Source organism: Phaethon aethereus, assembly GCF_964289735.1.
Source record: "Phaethon aethereus genome assembly, chromosome: 9".
Lineage (NCBI taxonomy): Eukaryota > Metazoa > Chordata > Aves > Phaethontiformes > Phaethontidae > Phaethon > Phaethon aethereus.
The window spans coordinates 26,213,831-26,234,946 of NC_138585.1; the positions used below are offsets into that span (position 1 = coordinate 26,213,831).

At 44.4% G+C, this 21,116-nt stretch overlaps 1 protein-coding gene across 1 annotated transcript; it reads right to left on the reverse strand.

Moving 5' to 3' along the window:
- Nucleotides 1-1,807: 1,807 nt before the first annotated feature.
- OTOL1 (otolin 1) lies at nucleotides 1,808-12,939 on the reverse strand (the record flags this gene model as incomplete). The annotated part of the gene is made up of 6 exons (XM_082003743.1): nucleotides 1,808-2,703; nucleotides 2,844-2,915; nucleotides 3,832-3,921; nucleotides 5,557-5,916; nucleotides 11,946-12,054; nucleotides 12,868-12,939. The coding sequence occupies 6 exons, from the start codon at nucleotides 12,937-12,939 to the stop codon at nucleotides 1,808-1,810; spliced, it is 1,599 nt and encodes a 532-aa protein (XP_081859869.1).
- Between the last annotated feature and the right edge of the window lie 8,177 nt (nucleotides 12,940-21,116).

A 21,116-nucleotide genomic window follows, 5' to 3' on the forward strand; every position in this document is an offset into this window, starting at 1 on the left:
TAGAGTTATTTATACAAAAAGTGTAAGAAACTTCAGCAGGAGCAGAGAAAATTGCTAGTCAGGTGTGGGTATATCACCATCTGCTACAGGGGCCGTATGGGAAGCAGCATGAAGGCACAACAAAAGAATTGAGGGTGTTGTGACAGCAGGAATCCAAAATTATTATTATAACTTCTTGGTTTTTCTCAATATTTAACAGCTTCCAGAGAATTCATAAACTGAAATCTGCATCTTTTATATACTTAGTACTCTGGATTTCAACTACATGGGAACCAACTCAGATTAAGCATCAAATTAAGTACCAAGTTTTTGACAAAGCCTGTGCATCTCACATTTGAATTGCTGATTTTGAAAGAGGGCTGCAAAGCTGATGAGTTGAAGGACTCTACATTTACCGGGTAGATAGGATCAGCCTTTTAAAATTGCCTTGTTTTTATCTTAAAATTTAATAGCGGTTCTCTGGTGTTAATTTCTCACTATATAAAAAAAGTCTCAGGAACTCTTCATCCTGGTGCCATGTAAAAAGAAGACATTAGGGACAGGGACATGATTTATGATGGTATTTCAATATGGTATGGAAAGCATAACAGCAATTTAAGCAAGGAAACCGAGAGCAATGGGAATAATAGCCTAATTCGCTCTGTCCGCATTGGGGTCAGACCCAGCATTCATCAAATCACTGGGACGATGTCCCAGGCTTGTGGCTCCCTCAGAAGACAAGTAAATCCCAGCACCACTGAAGACTATTTATGAGACTTGAGTTTTATTAAAAAAAAAAAAAAAAGTGATTGGAACAATTTTGTGTGCCATAGTTAATATGACAAAGGTGGCATAAAGTTACTATGATGAGAGAAGTTGCATTAATAAGGAAATATAGCCAATCTGACATCCAGGGATTACTTAATGTCATACTTTTATTTCAGAAGATTCAGTTCCATTTTGGCAAACCAGCTTTTTAAAAACATGCCTACACATCCACTGGGCCGTCACAACGCCTTAGGGCTCATGTGAGTGCCACAGCCTGCTCCTGGCTCCCTCGTTCTCGTTCTCCTTCTCCTTCTCCTCCTCCTCCTCCCCGCAGCCGAGGGCTGACCCCGCAGCATCAGCTGAATCATCAACAGCTCAGAAACGGGTGGGTCCAAGTACCCTAATGAGGTGGATTATGCATCTCCCAGTCACTGTTCAAGGTTTCAGGGTTCTTTTTTTGCCCAAGGACAATAGTTAGGGTTTTTTTACACTGATCAAATAGCTCTAATATTCTTTTAGATAAACGTTTATATAATTCATGAGCAAGTCTAAAGTATTAGATCATTCTGATTTGATGATAAAATAACATTAAATCTTTTCATTTCAAGAAACCTACTGCTCAGGTTCACGTCTGATTAAGCTCTATAAATCAAACTCTGCAAACTTTAGCGAAACCAATGTTTATCAGTACTGATTTCCAGAGGAGTTTTGACCATGCAGGAGCTGGCCTGATTAAAATAGCAGTTGGACAATGAGTTTCACTACATAATTTGAATAGGCTAATCACAAACCTGAAGTCTGTGATGTGAAACCCCCTCTCCATGCCAGTCCTGCTGGCGTTTGGACAATGGTTTCTTTTAGCCATCACCCACCTGCACAAAGGACATGCAGCTGCTTGGGGCTGCTAGTTAAAACTAATCCATATACTGCAAATATAAATATGTTTGTTAAAAGATCATGAAACCTAGCAACTAAACCTATATGCTAAACTGATGCTCATTTCTTCTCTCACAGGCAGAGGGAAACGCATGTTTCTCAGTAACATCTTTGCTCTTTAAATCTATAGCAGGACCTCAAAAACATCTGGATACAGAAGAAACCCTGTAAAGACACTGTCATCCTCAGCGCTGACGTAGACCCCGTTCCAGTCCCGTGCAACCTCCAGCCACACCTGGTCGCCCACGCTCAGCTTCAGGATGGTCAGGAAGGATGCCTGGTCAATCTCCTGGCCGTAGAGTGTCTCACGGGCTTTGGCCACCTTCCTGCTGCGGGCAACGAGGCTGACGCGGGCCGGACGCCCTCTCACCGTCAGGTGGTAGGCGAAGACGTATGCCCCGGGCACGCTGCAGTTGAATTTCCCGGTGGAAGGGTTGTAATCTTCTTGGTCGTTGTACAAGATCTTGTCAAATCTAATGGGGACGTTGGGCGGAGGGAAGGGCTTGGACAAGCCAGCGCTGAACGCTGATCGCAGGACCTTTGCAGTATCCCCTCGGGCACCCTTTGCCCCACGGGAGCCTTTCTTTCCCGGGGTCCCTCGGCCTCCCTTGCTGCCGGCAACCCCCTTGGGCCCAGAAGGTCCCGTCATGCCGGTGGGTCCCAGGTCCCCTTTTTCACCCTTACTTCCTTGCTCACCCTTTTCTCCCTGTTTTCCATCCACCCCCTGAATGCCCTCAACCCCCATCTCCCCTTTGCTCCCTTTTTCTCCCTTTGTCCCCCCTTCCCCTCTTTCTCCCTTCGCCCCTCTCCCCCCTGGCTCCCCACAGTACCCCTTTGACCCTGTGTCTCCCTTTTCCCCTTTGTCACCCTGTTCTCCGTCCACTCCCGGGTCTCCAGCATCCCCCCTATCTCCCTTGTCTCCTTTGGTCCCGTTCTCACAAGTGTCCCCTTTGGACCCCTTTTGTCCCTTCAGTCCAGGGAAGCCATAGTTGCCCTTATTGCCTTTTACTCCAGCTTCACCTAGGAAAAGAGCAAAGTGGGGGGGAAAAAAAAGATTAAAAACATTAGTATTGGATTGCTTCGGAGGTGGAGGGGCATCACCAACATCAAAGGGAAAGGTCAGCGCAATATTCCTGCGCTTCCCAGCCCGTCTTACATACCTTGCAGCCCAGGTTTGCCTGGATAACCGGGGTTGCCACTTACTCCTCGCTCGCCTTGCTCCCCTTTGCCTCCTAGGACATTTCACCATTAATATACTGTTGGTGGTGGTGTCTGCAGCACAGCAATCATTACACAGAAGATGACTGATACCATTTTGCATGTGTCCCTCACTTCATTAATAAAACAGACATGAGCAACACGTGTTTTCAAGAAATCAGAAACCTCGATTGACTCCTACAGCACCGAGCACCATCACGCAGACAACTGCATCTCAGGCAAATGTTGGATTTCTGACTCTAATCAGTGCCTCATTGGGAAGCAGTTGCTGCTGTTTCATGGCAAGATGGAGGAGATGACAGCTCTGTGTTTCTCACTCCAGGATTGCCAGAAATCTTGTTTAAGAAGTGAATCAAAGCCTAAGAGACTGCACTGATGGAACTGCGCAGCATGCTGCTGCCGGTACCCCCCTTATCAGCTCTGCTGTGTGTTTCTCTGTGACCTAAGGCAGACACAGGATCCTACAAGCGGTATGTGGCAGCAGGACAGAGCTGCTCCGAGCTTGAAATGAAGGGCAGTTTCCTTTTGGTTACTACTGATGAATAATAATTGCTCTCCATCTTAGCTGAAATAGTTTTGCCTGAGGTATTTAAATTGAAATGCAGCTTCTACACCTGCATGTAGCTTCCCTAGTGGTTTTTTCCTACTTACGTCCCTAATCCAAAGCAAATTGAACTCAGGTTTTAAACTCCCATTCAGAACAAGGAGTTTTGAGTGAGATCTTTATGAGCAGCTGTTCCTGTACCACCTGCGCCTATGCTACGACCATCTGAGTTATTTTCCCCTCACTAATGCAAGTGAAATCTCTCAAGGTGGCAATCCAGATCAGCAGACTCAGTTTCCTTCAAAAAATATGTTTTCCTACAATTTTGTGGTATTCAATGAGGACAACAGCATCTGTGTTGGAAATGGGCAGTTAGTCTGCTTTACCTCTTTCTCCTTTAGAACCTTTTGGACCTTGAAGACCTGGGGTTCCTGGCAGACCTTGCAGACCAGCATCTCCCTTCTCCCCCTTGGGACCTGTAACATAATCACGTCAACAAAATTATCTTAGTTTAACTTTACAAAGAAAAATTGCAATAATAGCTAAGCAACATGGCATTGAGGAACACATGTAAGGCAAATTCTGTTTCCATCACCCTGGGAAGAGCTGGTTATTTTATTTGACAGGATACAACCAGTGCAAAGAAAAAGTGAGACAGACGGGTTTGGCCTGAGCCCTGCTCCCCTACACCTTGCAGACACTGCAGCTGAAGCCCTGCAGCGGGGCGAAAGGCGAGGTGTGGTAGGGGCAACACTGCACTGCTTGTGCTGAGATCAGTGGGGTGCGTGCTCGCAGGTCCTCTGGTCAGGAACGCAGGTCCCCAACTTTGCCTTTCAGCTACTGCAATCCCCAAACTTTACAGCTTTGCATTTCACTCTTGGCTGTAGTGAAAGACTTTTTAAAACCAACTTTCAGCTGCCTCAGAGCCACAGGAGCTCAGACATTCATAAAACATCAGAAGTAATCTGTCTTTAATATGTGAGCTCATGTAAGGAGCTCCCATAGCTTCTTAATTGCCACTCTCCTTAAAAAGAATTAAGTCTGCAAATATGAAAGTGGAACCTGGCAGACAGATCCACGCTGCATAAAGGGTGGGGTGAATGGCAAGCAAGCTAGCTTCAATCTTTTTTTTTACTTTTTCATCCACTCGGGAATCTAGAGACTCCCGGTGCATGTCTGGGAGCAGGCTACGGCAGCTTCAATCATCACAACACAAGTAATTTGACACAAGGACTTCTCCATCAACACTCAAGAGACATACGAGTGCAAAGTCCCTCTGCAGCCACTATAATTTCCATTAGCCAATGCCTCCCGAGCTATGGGAAGTGAAAATCCCTTGAGTACCTTGTATTAAAAGAAAATTATTTCATGATTTTACCACCTTTCCTCAGATGAACAGTTTCCATTTCCAAGATTAGTGCTATTAAAGTGAACATTTGCAGACTAATCCACTACTCATTATAGCAGTATTAGAATTAGGCGCTCTATAGATATGTATTTTAGCAGTAGAAAAAAGAGACAAAGTATGTCTTATAAAATATTTAGGTGCTCTATACAGAGCTGATGCTTGTGAAAGCAAGTATTTATTTTAAAATCTGAACCCAAAATTATTTTTGTATTTAACTTCATCTTTGCCAAGGGGAAAAAAAAATCTAGGAAAAAACTTCAGCAAAGATACAAAACTGTTTGCAGGTAGTTTTGAGGGTCATAAAACCATGGTTGAAGTGAATGTGAAAGTAAATTTTTGCCTCCCAGGAGATCAGACACAAGGACAGAGAATCGAAGAGCGTGGCCACGTGGGGCACCCTCCAGCAATGATGTGGTATGGGGCCAGCACCAGCTCTGCACATGCTCCCATGCCAGTGTGGTCCCCAAAGTGAGTGCCATTGGGAGGAGGCTCCTTTTTGGGGCTTTCCCACTCATAGTGGTGTTTTATAACTTCTGGGACGTGGCTAGCATGCACTCTTTTGCTCTGGTTTTACATGAGGTATAATCACATTCGGCATTTGCTGCAGAAGTCTTGCCAACTCATTTCTTGAAGGAAAAGCAGGAGACTCCTTGATACAGTTTATGTGCTTTAGCTGAAAGTGGCAAGACAGGTATCACCATACCTGGGGGTCCCTGCTCCCCTGGCTGCCCCCGGGGCCCTGTGGCAGGTGGGCAGCAGTCACAGCAGTTGAAGAAGAAATCGGCTGTGTCGAGTGTGTAGTTCTCGAAGGGGAAGAGCGTGGTGGCCCCTCGGGCGGTGGGGCTCGGGGTGGGTAGCTCAGCTCTGCCCAGTGCTGCTGGGAACGGGCTTTTCCCCGCGAGAGGAGTTAGCGGGGTGTGAGAGGCACCATCGCCCAGCAGCTGCAAGGGCTTCGTCTTCGTGTACTTCACAGCTGGGGTCACCTTCACTCCTGCATGCACGGCGGTAACAACCAGCATCACCAACGCCGACACGGGACCCGGGGAGCTCCACATGTTAGCAGCTGTAGGAAAAGACAAACACAGTACCAAATTGCTGCGCAACACCCTTTGCACCCAAGTGTTCCCCACAAAGGCAGAAGACCCACGTGAGTAGTGTCAGGCACGTGTGGGCATCTGCCTGCAGGACTCCATTACAAAGCCTTGATTTTTATGGGGAAAGTAAAGCAAAGTTAGCAAAACCTCCTGCCTGCTCACCCCTATTGACCATCACCCTACAGAGCACTCGCTCTGGTAAATGCCCCTGTTAGCTGTGGTTGGAAGTGCTTCCATGGGTATCAGTAGAAGTTCAAGGGACTGACTGAGACTTACATGACCACTGACATGAGGTCTCTCTTCTGAGTGTATGATTAGGAATAATTCAGTAACGATTTCCAAGTCCAACACAACTGCATGTTATAAAATTTTTGCTCTAAAAGAATAAAGGGAAACAAAATAAAACATCAAGTATTCGAAAGTTTTTATGTTGATTTTTTCTTTGTTACTGACTGACTTTCTGGACTTGCATATTCTTTTAGTGTAAACTTTCAGGTCGTTTCTGTTTATTTTTTCCTTTTATTTTTTTATTTTTTTTAATTTCATTGGAAGAACGAACAAAGTAAGAAGCACAATTTTTTTCCTATAGGACAGATGAAGCCTCTCAGATGACTTGTCATATAAAGCATCTTTGTTTCTTTTTTAAATCAGTGTACTGACTTGTAAATACAAATGGAACAGACTCCCTTTCTTGCTGAACCTGTAATCTAACCTTCCTTAGCAGCTAAGGCACTTCATTACATGAAAAAGTCACCAGGAGAAACGCTGACTATCCTTGCCATCCAGAGGGCAAAAGGAGGTCTGACTCAAAGTCAGGTATTTGGGGGCTGGATTATAATTTTTAAATCTTTAAGAATTCAGTTTTAGAGGAAGGGGTCATGATCTTTTTCATTTTCACACAAAAACAAATCATTTCATGGAAAATTGATTATCCACACAAAATCCCCACTGATGACTGCTGCCTATTGCTGCCATTCAACCCATTCTTCACCCTACCGGCTCCAGCAAAGGATAAATTATCCCTTCTCCATGCATGTGTCGCATTAGAACACGACACCGGGCGCTGATTTTTGTCAGAGGCTCGTATTTCCTCGCGACCAGCCCCTGCCAGCCTTACCATGAAGAGTTTAACTCCGGGGCGGTTGGCGCGGGAGGGCAGCGCTCCGCGCAGGCAGGCAGAGAGGAGCCAGACCTTTCAGCCGGCAGCAGGGAAGCAGCCACAGTCGCAGAGGAGGAGGGTCATCTGCCGTCTAGGAAGAGAAAAAAATCATCACGTTCTCCTTTCAAAAAATATATTCATGCAGGAGTGTTTTGCCACTGCTGGAGGTAACTAAATAAATCCATAACTTCCACACGTCTAAAGCCAGTGGCAGAAAGAAACTGTGACTTTAGAGACCTAGTAACTTTATGGGGGAATGGTAAATCAGCTCTCAAATCAAAAGGGTTTCTATGTTTTTACTGTCACAAACCACTTCTGCAACAAGCTCTGAAACCAGACACTCTCCAGTTTTACATAGCCAGATTGACAGACTGACATCAAATACTGGAAAAAACATAATTAATAAAAAAATTATACCTCACCAGTCTGTTTAGAAAATAAATTGCTCAGAGCAAGGAACCATTAAACAGATTTTCATTACAATGGGCAAGGCTGTTCATAAAATAATTATTCCTAAACATATAAATGCATTTTGATAAAACTGAAACTTTGGACATTTTCATTACGTTAGCTCACCACCACTGATACTAAAATCATTCATTTGAACCCTCTCACTAGGAAAGATTATGATTCACCGTGGACGTATAATACGAAGAACTAAACTTTGCTGCAGTGACATCTCGTTCAGTACATCTGTATTTAACCGGATCTAAATATCTACTAATTGTTAGCATGTGTCCCATAATAACATTGTAATAATACACTTGTTCTTTTGTTTGGTCCCTAAAATTATAGTATTTGGATATTCCAGTTCACAACAGGTATTTAACCCCAATCTCCCAGCTTTAAATACCAGGGAGATGATTGTACTTTCTGTTATTTAATATTTCAAGTTCTTAGAGCAGGAAAAACATGAGTCCTCATGCATCTATACATTCATTACAGACAGTAACATTTCTTGAGACAAATTATATTGCCACCATGTCTTAAATTCTATGACTTCATTGCAAATATCCCGATGAAGACTACACAACCAGTGCATGCTATCTCCTACCTTATAAACGGTCCTGCTCCCAGGACGACCCCCCTGAATGGTATTTTTTGAAAAAGGCAGTCTTATTTCAGAGAGAATCAGTTTTATTTGTGTAACAGCTGCTCCCGTGGCCAATGAGAGCCTGCACAGTGCGGGGAGAAGGGGCGATTGGCAAAGTCCCCTGAAAGGAGCACGGTGACATTGAAAGCCAAGACACTCTCCATCATTTATCAGCAGTCCTGGTTAACAGGGGAGGTCCCAGAAGACTGGAGGCTTGCCAATGTGACGCACGTCTACAAGAAAGGACAGAAGGAGGATCCTGGGAACTACAGGCCTGTCAGCCTGACCTCTGTACTGGGGAAGATCATGGAGCGGTTGGTCTTGAGAGTGCTCACAGGGCATCTGCAGGACAACCAAGGGATCAGGCCCAGCCAGCATGGGTTCATGAAAGGCAGGTCCTGCTTGGCCAATCTGATCTCCTTCTATGACCAGGTGACCCATCTAGTGGATGAGGGAAAGGCTGTGGATGTTGTCTACCTGGACTTTAGTAAAACCTTTGACAGCGTCTCCCACAGCATCTCCGGGAGAAACTGGCGGCTCGTGGCTTGGACGGGTTTACTCTTCGCTGGGTGAGGAACTGGCTGGATGGCCGAGCCCAGAGAGTTGTGGTGAATGGAGTTAAATCTGGCTGGCGGCCGGTCACAAGCGGTGTTCCCCAGGGCTCGGTTCTGGGGCCAGTCTTGTTCAGTATCTTTATTGATGGTCTGGATGAGGGAATCGAGTGCTCCCTCAGGAAGTTTGCAGATGACACCAAGTTGGGTGGGAGTGTTGATCTGCTGGAGGGCAGGAGGGCTCTGCAGAGGGATCTGGACAGGCTGGATCGATGGGCAGAGGTCAACTGTATGAGGTTTAACAAGGCCAAGTGCTGGGTCCTGCACTTGGGTCACAACAACCCCATGCAACGCTACAGCCTTGGGGAGGAGTGGCTGGAGAGCTGCCTGGTGGAAAGGGACCTGGGGGTGCTGGTTGACAGCTGGCTGGACATGAGCCAGCAGTGTGCCCAGGTGGCCAAGGCGGCCAACAGCGTCCTGGCCTGTATCAGGAATAGGGTGGCCAGCAGGAGCTGGGCAGGGATCGTGCCCCTGTACTGGGCACTGGTGAGGCCGCACCTTGAATCCTGTGTTCAGTGTTGGGCCCCTCACAACAAGAAGGACATTGAGGTGCTGGAGCGTGCCCAGAGAAGGGCAACGAAGCTGGTGAGGGGTCTGGAGCACAACTCTTATGGGGAACGGCTGAGGGAACTGGGTGTGTTCAGTCTGGAGAAGAGGAGGCTGAGGGGAGACCTTATCACTCTCTACAACTACCTGAAAGGGGGTTGTGGTGACGAGGGTGTTGGTGTCTTCTCCCCAGTAACCAGCAATAGGACGAGAGGAAATGGCCTCAAGTTACGCCAGGGGAAGTTTAGATTGGATATCAGGAAAAATTTCTTCACCGAGAGGGTGGTCAAGCATTGGAACAGGCTGCCCAGGGAGGTGGTGGAGTCACCATCTCTGGAAGTGTTCAAAAAACATGTGGATGTGGTGCTTCAAGACATGGTTTAGGGGACACGATGCCGCTGGATTAATGATTGAACTTGATGATCTTGAAGGTCCTTTCCAACCTTAGTGATTCTGTGATTCTGTGAAATCCGAGGAAATCGAAACGCTTTCCCTGGGGTTGGGATGTTGCTCTTCACATGGGCTCTTCCCTCAATACCAGGTTTGGGGGCTTTAGGAACACTCCTCTTTCAACCCACAGCATCATGTTTTGGTACCATCAGACTCAGCACGAATTTGTCCATTTGTTTCAGCAGGGTCCAGGTTTCTCTCTCAGTATTTAGTGTGCAGAGTTTGGCATCGCACTTCTCTCCTTGCGGGGGGCAGTTTAGAAGGGGTAAAATAGAAATTACTGAAATAGCTGTATGGGATCTTGAGTGCATGTGTGCATGTGCCTGCGTGGAAACGCACCAAAAGGGAAATTCAGCCTCAAATCTGGGCTGTCCCAGGTAAATGCAGAGATGGAGCTAGCAAACGTTTTCTTCTCCCTCCACGTCCAGTGCAGAGCAGGGTACCTGCGGGTGGCTGTGCTGCACAGCGGGGTGGCAGAACAAAACCCCGCTGGGAAAAGGGACAAATCCATCCCAGAAAGCTTGCTACAACGTTGTTCTTATTGGAACCAATAACCCCTCTGGATTTCATAGGCTAATTGATTTTCCTTGCTCTTTCCCAGCAATCACAGCACTTGTTTCTTTCCCCGGTGACCTTAAAATGGGCCAGCGCTTATTCTTAGATTTCCCAACCCAGTTCAGAGTGCAGTACAAAATGCAGGAATGTGAGGCTGCCTTTCATTGCCTTGTCTTGGTGAAATATGAGCAAGGAAACCGTCTCATTCAATCAGTCTGAATTTACTACATACCGGTGCACTGAAAGCTCAGCTGCCGGACAAGAAAGGCTGCTTGTTTCAGACGGGCTGGAGAAAACAATCAATTCTCCTTTAATGTAAGTGGAGAGAATTGTAATCCTCCATGATTTATTTGCAACCACCCTTTCCTGCACAATAGTCTACAGCTTTCAGCAATTACAAGTTGATTAAGGCAAGTCTATTACTAAGCATACCAGGCTAGATTGATTCACCAGCTTTTCAGGCTATTCCAAAGAAATTAATTAGGAGTTTTGCAGTGAGATGCTCTAGCCCCACGTAGGACATGGGTTTGTCACAGCTCGTGCAATGTAACCTGCACCAGCACTCACTGATGCTCATTCGTGCTGCTGAAAACAGAGCTGGATCCTGAACTCAAACAGTTACTTTTTGAAAAATAAATAACCCTTTTCAATACTGTAATTGGACTTGACATTTTAAACTGAAGGTGAAAATACATGTGTCTTAATCAGCTATATTTCTGACAATATCATGGATGCATAAACTGAAGATGAAAGGTAATCAAACCAATTATAATAAAATCCTTATTTTGATCTTAACTCAGGACTTTTCATTAGCAACGAAGTTGTTCAACAGGGGAAGATTAACTATTTTTAACCAAGATTACTGCATTTTACAGTGTTGCCTCCATATTCACCAAAGCTCTTCTTCCACAGACTTCATTTAATGCCATGTTTTCCGCACACTAAAGCTACAGCAAGAAACACAGTTTTAATCCTGGGTTAGTGTATTTTCCTGAACAGCTTGAATAGTAGCAGGCTGGAATAGCACTGTTAGATTATGTGACAACTGCAGGTTTTTAAACTATACAGTGCTTATCAAGTTACTGAAGCAGTTTGGAAAACTCATGGGTTGAGAGTGTAAATTAAGATTTAGCACTAAGATTAATCACTGTTTATTCAGGGGATCTGGATCTACATTTTGCTGATATAAATGATGCATGTAGGTCATTAAAATTCGTTCAAAGTATGTTTCAAACACACTCCTAGCCTTGCATATTTGCAGATTTTGTTTTTGACTGGGATTTGCAAACCTAAGTAAAAAAAAGGTGTGTCCATGCTACTGATTTCTACCGGCACGTCCACCAGCCATGGGTAGGAAGGGCTGTGATCTTCTCATAACTGCTGGGTCACTAAAAGCTCCTCCTGGGGCTTGGCAAAAGCAAACACATGAAAGCCAGCGCATCCTGGAGGAAACTTTAACCAGCATAAAGCAGTTCCCCAAGGAAGCAGCATCTTTGCAACCACTAATTCTTGCAACCCTAACGCCAGCTCCCCATCATTCTCAGAGATGGGGAAGAAAGGAAGAACTTCACTGGAGACCCTCACCTCTCCCTTCCTCTGCACCCTGATGCTCCAGGAGCACACAGCGGGGTCCTGAACCTGGATGCGGCCAAAACAACCTTGTGCTTGCAGGATCCTCTCCCAGGCTGCCATTCTGAAACACAGAGGGAAATGGCAAACTCTGTAAATATATTTTGTATTAAATTAATGGAGTATTACTTAAATGAGATCAGCAAAGGAGATTCAAAAAGCACCTCCCAGAGGGTTTCACTTCCAATTGTTTGCAAATGAAAATAGAAAATTTAGATCTGCAGATACAAGGTAGACTGATAAACTACAACAATCTGCTCTGGAAATACAATAAAGGAGGAAACAGTGAAAACCAAAGCAGCATAGAAAATAAGCCAGCTTTGTAATAATAAGTAATTTAAAATCTTAATGCTCAAGTATCAAGATGGCAAACTGGAAAGGAGAATATTCACATAGAATAGGAAGTAGGTAAAAATGGAATTAAATTACATTCTAAGCTGGTTAAAAAGTGTTAAAAGGGAATTAACATTTCTGTGTGAAAAAACAATTAACACTTCTCACAAGATTTCCCCCAACAATTTAGAAGACCTCTGAGAAGAGGCCCTCTTCTCCCCCTCAGTCATTTTATTTTCTGAAAAATTGAAATGCATCTGTTTTCCTTCATTCATTATCACAAAACACTTGACCTAAACAGAAAACAGACTGAAATGAAAATTTTCTGCGATGTTGTTAATTAGGGGAGGGAATATTTCCATATAAGACAGTACAATAGATACAATAATCAAGTCAAGATGATACATCCTTTTTTCTCCTCTCTTACACACTCAGTATGCCATAGCCTCTTTAGGCTTAGAGGCAGCACTAAATGGACAGCATGAATTCACCCTTGCTGCGTGAAAAAAAAGCAGAAGGCTGCTTTTTTATTTTTAAGACTCACTGAAAAAGCTACAATTTCATTTTCTCCCTCATTTGTTCTCTCTTTCCCAACCTGGATATCCAGCCAGCCCATGGTTTCCAGGCTGACCCCTTTTTCCAGAGAATTCAGGGTCTCCTTTGGGCCCAAACAATCCTCAGATCCCAGGTGACTCCATATGTCGCTTCCAACCTTTCCCATCCACTTCTCTATCATGCTTTTCTCCTCAGTTACTTCTCAGTCCTGCGTCACTTCTTGGACCCAGTTGTCCCTTGCAGCCTGCAGTTCCTGGAGCTCTTCTAGGACCAGGTTGTACCCTCCAAGAAGGAAGTCCCATTTCACCACTAAGCCCCTGATGACTCTTTTCTCCTTTTGGTCCTCACTGTCCAGGTCCTCCTGGAGGTCCTTGTATTCCTCTCTTCGCAATGTATCCTGGTTTATCAAAAAGGGAAAAAAAATATTTAATTCCCTTTACTAAGAACAACTTGTCAGAACAGACAGGATACAGCTCTGTAGAAGTGCCTTCACTGGTCATCAAATTCCATTTTCACCTAATTAATGTCAATTTTTTATATGCAACATATGACTACTGTTGTAGTGATGAACTGTAAGTGGTCTAAAAACACCACAACAAAGCAAGCAATATATTAAAAGATTCAAATCTTTTTCTACCTGGGGATGCTTCTCTTCAGATGCCATGGACAACAGCCCACTCCAGGGACATTGCAGCCATCCTGGAAGCTGGGGGGTCGTGTGTGGTATGTCCATGTGCACAGCACTTGGGATGCTAGTTTGCACTTTTTTGCAAAAGAAAGAATTATGAACCAAATGCTTGAGACAAATAAAACCTAAAAATAATTAAAAAAAAAAAAAAGTCTTGGAATTTGCCTCTTTCAGCTTGAAAATTGGGAGGGGGGAAGTAATTTGTGATGAGAACTTTAAATACTGTGTGGTGTAAATATTAAACAAGTCATTTATGTAGAAGGAGTTACTACTCATGTAGGATTTAAAATGCTTGACTTGAAAAAAATACTGCCATAGGGATTTTCACTGGATGCAAAGGAATAAAATAATCTCCCTGTAAATTCAGTATAATTGCATTTTTTGTTATTAAGATTCAGATATCAAGGGGAAAATAAGATCAGAAAAAACCCTGCATTAGTCTATGCCAGTATACCCCACAAACCCTATGCCATATGTTGTTTTAAATTTCCTAACCCTGCAGGATGGCAGTGTAGTTACACCTAAATAGAGATTTATTGCACTTTAAAGTATAATGGCTAGAAGGATCCAAAAGCTACTGATTCATATAAATAAGCATTTAGGGAGTTACTTAAGAACCATAAGAACTTTGTGATACCTATTACATTCTATGAAGTCAACCACTCTAAGAGTTTCTAAATGCATATTTAAGATAGCAGTAACATGTACTTATTTATGTCAGAGACCGGAATTACAGCACATGAGTTGTTGTAGCTCATCAGGCTGAACTCCTACGCTGGCACCGATTTTAGAAGCCCTTTCAGGAGTGTAAAATGGCTCTGCAAACAAATGCACTCGCCCATGCATCGTACCGCTGCAGCGGGGAGCAGAGTGCGGCCCCGCTCCAAGCCCTGCTCCAGGGCACGGATCTCCTTTGTCAGGACCTACAGATGCCTCTGCTCTTGACTAAGAAACATGTCCATTGTGCTCGTTTGGAAACTCTAGATGGTCAAAAGTAAAAAGTGATAAAATTACCTGGCTCCCTTCTTTCACCCAGGTCTCCCTTTGTGTGTCGGGCTCAGGGATGTCACAGAAACCCTGCTTTTCTGGCGTACTGCTGTTTTCCCTCAGTGTGTTTAAGAAACAGAATAGTCCTCAATAGCCATGCCTTTGCTAATAGCAAGTGGTGGGATTGTTTCCCTCCTGTCTCCAGTACCATCTTTCAGGGAAGATGATATTTGCTGGGGGGGTCTGAAATGCCAGGCTGGCTGGTGATAGCAGCTTGTCCCTTCGGGGCAAGGGTTGTCAGCCCCTCCGCTGGCCGCATGCTGCAGCTGAAGGTGTCAAAGCAGCCCCAGAGCCCCCTTTGGAGGCACGTGTCCCCAGCCTGGGTCAGCGGGGACAGTGGGTGCCCGTGGCAGGTCCCCTGTTCCTGGTCCTCATCCCCCACTGCTGCTGGTATCGATTGGGAAAGGGCTGAATGCACCACAAGCAAGAACTTTGCCAGCAAAACACTTACTTCTAGAAGAAGCAGAGAAGCAATCCGCAGTCAAAACATGGTGCAAGTATCTCACCTGAAGAAGAATGCAGAAACTTCTTCCCCATCCACCGATATGGAGGCTGTTGTATTTACAGGATTAGATGCTAAAATAAAGAAGAAAAACTGCATATATTGTACAGTCCTTAAAGAAGCACAAAAAGGTCTCCGCTGTCACTATTTGCAGGACACATAGGGCAACAGCTGCTTTATTGCAGCTTCCTGGAAATTATATTTTCTGGTTGAAATCTCCTTTTCCATGTTTAATATATGAAACCCATGAGACAGACCCAGTACCTACCATCCATGAGGCAATGTGCTGCCTTTGTGTTCCTTCATGAGCAAAGTCCGCAGTGTCAAGTGGCCACTCGACACTTCGTGATGAATATCCCATTATTTAATTATTCTGAAATCAAAACAATCCTAAAGGAAGTACATCATGGCTATAGCATATTACAAACCAGCAGTTTTATGTATCAAATTTATGACTGATTATGTTTAAACAGATTCCTAACCGATTCAAAATATTTATTTCTCTCAGGCTAAATATTTGCCTGTGAATAACGTAGTAGAAATCACAGTGACCCCTATAAACAGTCATGAGCTGTAATTTACCTTCTAAAACTACTCACACTATGGACTATAAAATTGTATTTTGGATAATATCATGGCAAGGAGATGAACTGTCAGAGGGATTTTATATGAACAACCAACTTTAACTGGATTTTCTGAACAATCTAAAGAGGCAAGAGCCCTTTTTGGCTTCTGGTGGGTGCAATTTGGAAATCAAAGTGCGTTTCTGGAGCCGAAGTAAGGAGGAGAGAGGATCAGTGAGTTGGCAACAGCACACCTGGAGAAAGATGTGTTGGAGGAGTCAACAGGCTGCTTGGACCACTCTAAGCAGGAGTTTCGACATCTAAGCACTATAGTGTGTGTGGTTTTATATACATATATATACACATGTGCATATATGTTTAAATGGGAGCATTTCCAATAAATTTTCCTATTGAATATTGTTGAACTGAAAGAATAAAAAGTGCACCATGAAGTTTTATATTGTCTCTAATTTTTTGTACCCTTGGTCGTACCGCCTCATCTGCCTGTTGTCTCACTCATCCCACATATCTGCCTTCCTCAAAGTTTTTAGGGGTACATACCATCACGCCAATGCCGCCTCCTCCCAGTGCACACCCCTGTACCACCCTCGCTCCAACGCCAGACTTGGCAGCTCTACCGATGCGGCACAGGCATTAGTATTTGGGGCTCTTTCAGGAAATAGGCAATTTCTCACTTTTTGCACAGACCCTACAGGCCTGTAGAGGCCAAATACCTAATGTTCCAAACCTGGTCAAAAATTGTGAACCAGCATCATTTAAAAATTCATCTTCTAATATTTAATTTTTTTTTTTTTTTTTTTTTTTTTTTTTTTTTTTTTACAAATTGGGAAAGCTTTGGCCATACAGCTGCTGCTGTACTTGGATCAGGTGCAAGTATTCTCATATAAGTAAAGTTCCCATGAAGTTCCACAGACAAATAAAACTGACTTGGCTGGTTGCCAAGTTTCAGGAAGGCTTTTTTACTGTTAGAACAGGCAACATTTACCAAAGGTGTATGCCAGGATCACTAACACAGCAGCCGCCTATTAATCAGCAAAGGGCAGGTGTTGTTTCCTAAGAACCTTTATGCCAGCACTGTGTATTAAGCCCGATATTATCAGTTTTCATCTAATTATTTCACAGAGGGTCTCTCTAGCTCCATACACCTGCCACTTTCCCTTCTGAAAGACAGAATTTAATTAAAAGCAGGAGCTTGTGCCTACGCACCTTCTTTTTAAAAAGGGAGATGCAGTATCAAGAAGCAAGTCAGGCACCAATACTGCCAACCCTCGCAGTTTTGCCATGGGACTTAGGAATTTTAGTACTCTCTAAGCTTAATCTCTTAAAACCCTGTGATTGCAGAAAATTTCAGATTTCATTTTAAAAAGTCAGTTCTGAGCCTTGTGTTAAAAAGGCTCAGACTCTAGGAGGTAAATGACAATAATCCCAAATGTAATGATATTTAAACTTTTCCAGTCTCATAATTTGAGAGGAAATGACTCACAGCTTGGAGTATTTAAGGGATATAAACCTGGTAACTACAACCAGTTTTATACAAAGAGGTAAAAAGCTGTGTTTCTGAGTCGGATTGCGCCCTTGCCAGTATTAAGATGTATACATATGAATAACATCAACTAAAACACTGGGATACTGGACTCAGGGGCAGACCTAGCCCTTTCCAAGTCCTCAGCTACACTACCGGGCTTTTAATTACTGTAGGTTTTAAACGAAGTCTATGCTCTAGCTGCACCTGTCCAAGAGATGGCAATGTCTCACTGTCGGACACAGCCTGTCCAAGGCAAAGTGCTTTGCGTTAGCAAAAGCGTTTGTCCTAAGCTTATTATTCCACAATAAACACTGCAATCATTATTTATTTTAATACTGTGAAATCTACTCAGCCTGAAACTACCCAAGTTAATAACCACCTTATGAGACAAAGGGCTTATAGATCTCCACAACAGCAAATTTTCTTCAGCAGAGAATCTTGTCCTGCTCTTCTTGGCACAATGTTGACACACAGTGACGCAGACTCCTTTGCAGGTAATTTTACAGTGGGAGGTGTTGCAACACCCCTTGGAAATAAGGAAATGGAAATATCTACCTTCCTTTAACCCAAATTCTTCTTTGCTCTGGCAAATATATGTTTTGTAATAAAGCAAGGTTAACAGTACTGAAAGTCACACTGTTTTAAAGAGGCGTGTGCTGCAACCTTAAGATTATGACAGGAAGAAAAAAGATATGGGAACAAAATTGTCTGTGTGTGTGCCGAACTCAAAACTTGTTGGGAGTTTATAGTATTTACAAAATTAAAAAGCAACGGGGAGGGAGAGAATTGTTTTTTCTGATGTGCAAACTAGATGCAAGAGACTTCGGATCAACACTAAAGTCAGAGGAAAGATTCCCACTGCTTTCTTTGGAACAGACACCTAATGCCCATGCAAGGTGAAAATTAACCATCCTGGAAACACAGTTCCCCATTTAACAACAGGCGAGAGGCAGTGTGCGAAGAGCATCATGGTTTGGGGCTCATTTCACACCTCAGCGTGCTCAGAGACGCGCTGCAGAGGCAGAGAGACGTACACTGAGTTTGCATCTCCCAAAAAGTGCAACCCCCCGCAGTCTCCTGTACAGTGGCTGCAATTGCCATCATGGAGCTGGAAGAGCACCTTCTGGCTCTGCCACAGCTCTGTTACAGGACTGTCGTAAGTGAGAGCATCTCACGCTCTGCAGGGTTACACTCCCACCCACCAAACCACCATCCATCCTTCTCCCACACTCATTTATCTGCATTTCCCCTGAAGGTCCCCGCTGCACAAACCTCTCCACCTCCTCTGTACCTCACCCAGCAGCAAGAATAATACAGGGCAATGTATAATAATAATAAATTATAATTATTTTTAAAAAGATGTATTTTTTTAGATCTTCTGATTAGGGCAAGAGCAGAGTAACTTCCTCTCCCTCCCTCATAGCAGGCCTTGAAAAGGGAGAAAGAGCAAAACGTGCCTCAGTGGGAAGGATCTCTAAGGCAGTAGCTGCTGTTTGCAAGGAGGCAACAGAGCCCCGCTCTGTTGTAGTGACAATGTAGTGACGTGTAGTGACAAATGGAGTGACAAGCTTTGCCATATACCAGACCTCGTGGTGAAATGTAGCATATTTTTACAAGCAGAGCTGAAAGACGATGAAGAGGGTTTCCATGTTGGCAGGTGCAGCTGCAAAGAAACAGGGATGACGGGGCAGAAGGGGGATGGAGAAGGGTAACAGGAGAGGTTTCAGAAAACGTGAACTGCTGCTTCAGCCAGAGGCTCATCACAAGAGGGCACTCCAAGTGCTCCCAACAGCCCTGCCCGGCATGGTTTTACAGCCCACACTATCCAAAAATCACAGAATCACAGAATCACTAAGGTTGGAAAGGACCTTCAAGATCATCAAGTTCAAACATTAATCCAGCGGCACCGTGTCCCCTAAACCATGTCCCGAAGCGCCACATCCACACGTTTTTTGAACACTTCCAGAGATGGTGACTCCACCACCTCCCTGGGCAGCCTGTGCCAATGCTTGACCACCCTCTCGGTGAAGAAATTTTTCCTGATATCCAATCTAAACCTCCCCTGGCGCAACTTGAGGCCATTTCCTCTCGTCCTATTGCTGGTTACTGGGGAGAAGACACCAACACCCTCGTCACCACAACCCCCTTTCAGGTAGTTGTAGAGAGTGATAAGGTCTCCCCTCAGCCTCCTCTTCTCCAGACTGAACACACCCAGTTCCCTCAGCCGTTCCCCATAAGAGTTGTGCTCCAGACCCCTCACCAGCTTCGTTGCCCTTCTCTGGGCACGCTCCAGCACCTCAATGTCCTTCTTGTTGTGAGGGGCCCAACACTGAACACAGGATTCAAGGTGCGGCCTCACCAGTGCCGAGTACAGGGGCACAATCACTTCCCTACTCCTGCTGGCCACACTAGTGCTGATACAGGCCAGGACGCTGTTGGCCTTCTTGGCCACCTGGGCACACTGCCGGCTCATGTCCAGCCGGCTTTCAACCAGCACCCCCAGGTCCCTTTCCACTGGGCAGCTCTCCAGCCGCTCCTCCCCAAGGCTGTAGCGTTGCCTGGGGTGGTTGTGACCCAAGTGCAGGACCCGGCACTTGGCCTTATTAAACCTCATACAGTTGACCTCTGCCCATCGATCCAGCCTGTCCAGATCCCTCTGCAGAGCCCTCCTGCCCTCCAGCAGATCAACACTCCCAGCCCTAAGCCTTAATCACCCGCACAGCCCCCAGACACTGTCCTCTGCACCCCGAGCATCCTGCTCCATCCAGGACAAGCACAACAGGAGGCAACAAACGTTTTCCCAGAACGACTTACCAACAGCCTCTAGAACAAAACAGAATTTCTGAACACTGAGTATATGTGATTAATAAATAAAACATGAAAAATCAGGTATCTGTGAGACCTACACTTTTTAAACTTGTTTCCATTGAGAGCAGTAATAAAGGCTGAATCTGTCAAAGTATATATAGGAAAAAAAAAAACACCTATTGGTAAGAACTGCTCATTTTAAGAAAATTTCCCATGGCAAACTGGTATCAGAATGAGTAGGATTAATCACAAGGCTGTCTGTACTCATGCAGCATTGTGAAAGACCATGAGGAGATGAAACAGATAGTGGATGGAACTTCGTGTTTTTAAAATTAAGCTGAAATCCTTCTCCGGCAACTGGGTGCAAACCAGAGCAGTTGCAAAACTGGCTGGCACTGCCATTCAATGGGTGATTCCTTCCAGAGCACCACAAAACACAGCTGCCTTCTCTAGAGGGAAACTTTAAACTCCCAAAGTAACTTCATTTTTCTCTAAAACACTTAGGGAGCAGTTATAGGAGCAAACCACACATTCACTACCACAGCCATAGATTGCTGCCTACTCACTGAATGAAGTCAGGTAATAGTGCAAGTCATCCAGCAGATGTGGGAAGAGGAATGGCTTGTGGCTTGGAGGTATGAACATCCCTGGCTATGCCTGTCAGAAATCAAGATCTTATAGATGAGCCACTCTACTAAGAAGAAAAAAAGAATTCTGCAATAACTAGACCTACTTGTCAATATTCATCCAAAACCAATACTGATTTGATTCGCATTCACTCCTGTTTTGTCTTTATGATTATTCAAATGAACATGTTTTGTAGCAAGTAGGGAGGTCAATGAAACAATACATTTACCAGTAATACCTACAGAAAGAATTTCTGAACATTTGAAAATTTCCGAAAATTTGAAAATTTTTAATGCATAAGCACAAATACTCACACCTGATATCAGCGTGAGGATATGAGTATGGCCATATTCAGATCTTCTATATGCCAATAACAAGATTACAATTATAACAAGAGGTCACACGCTTGCTTATACAGACCACTAAACTGGCTGTAGCAATTTCATATTGTCAAAGG